Below are 1098 nucleotides of genomic sequence, written 5' to 3'. Positions count from 1 at the left end.
AAAAAAAAAAAAATTCTTAAAAAAAATTTTATAAAAATTTTTGGAATTTTTTCTCAGAATCATAATCTCCGCATTTTTCTGCATATTTTGAAAAAAAAATTCTGAAAAAAGTAAAAAATGAAGGAAATGAGGGTGGGGGTGTTAATTTTTAAATGCCGATTTTTGCCAATCTTTTTGCAGATTCGTATTCCCCGTAGCCGAAAGTGGGGAGTGGGGTGTCGAAAAAATGTAAACAACGGTGTTTTTTGGGTGGGTAGACAACCATATAATATATTACCATGTATTTTAAAGGCTTCTAAGTCAGTTATGTGTCCTACGTGTGTTAGCAGTGCTATTAAGTCACTTTTAAAGTTATCTCTACTATAAAGAAATATTTTTCCACTTCTGTTACAGGTTGTGATACTGGATTTGGCCATGAACTGGCAGTGAAATTAGATCTGAAAGGCTTCTCTGTGTATGCTTGTTGTCTTTTTGCGAATGGAACTGGCGCTAACATGTTGCGAGAAAAGATGTCATCGAAGAGCAAAGTAATACAACTAGATGTTGTCAGTGATGAACAGTTACAAAAAGCCGTGAAAGATGTGAAGAGCGATCTTGGGCCTAACAGTGAGTACAAACACACATTCGGTCACGCAAATGTTTTTGTTTTTTTGTTTTTGGAAATTCTCGATTATTGAAATGAAAGCGTTTACATTTCTATATTTAAGAGATGAAGAATTATGTACATTATTTCCATTATTTACATTTGATGGATATTCGTCCTCAACTTGTTTGTTGTTAACATAACGTTTCGGCTGATATACCCTCCAGCCTTCATCAAATGTCTTGGAGAAATTTCAAACCTGGGTTCTCATTCCTAAGGTATTTTTCGATGTTGTTGTTATTATTATTATTATTATTATTATTATTATTATTATTATTATTCAGGTCACTGCTTGGAATCGAAGTCGGAATCTTGGGGTTAGTAGCCCGCGCTCTTAACCACTACGCCATATGCCCGTGGGCATATAATAATAATAATAATAATAATAATAATAATAATATCGAAAAATACCTTAGGAATGAGAACCCAGGTTCGAAATTTCCCCAAGACACCTG

The 1098-nt window shown here is 33.7% G+C and overlaps 1 protein-coding gene across 1 annotated transcript in view; it reads left to right on the top strand.

Annotated features, from left to right (window-relative positions):
• Positions 1 to 1098, top strand: part of LOC106877297 (short-chain dehydrogenase/reductase family 9C member 7) — a 27985-nt gene that overhangs the window by 14607 nt on the left and 12280 nt on the right. The window contains exon 2 of the mRNA XM_014926166.2: positions 394 to 606. Within this exon, the coding sequence (XP_014781652.1) occupies positions 394 to 606 (213 nt within the window). The remainder of the gene's footprint in view (positions 1 to 393; positions 607 to 1098) is intronic.

The sequence above is a fragment of the Octopus bimaculoides genome, chromosome 5 (genome assembly GCF_001194135.2).
Source record: "Octopus bimaculoides isolate UCB-OBI-ISO-001 chromosome 5, ASM119413v2, whole genome shotgun sequence".
Lineage (NCBI taxonomy): Eukaryota > Metazoa > Mollusca > Cephalopoda > Octopoda > Octopodidae > Octopus > Octopus bimaculoides.
This window is presented reverse-complemented; position numbering and strand designations above follow the sequence as displayed.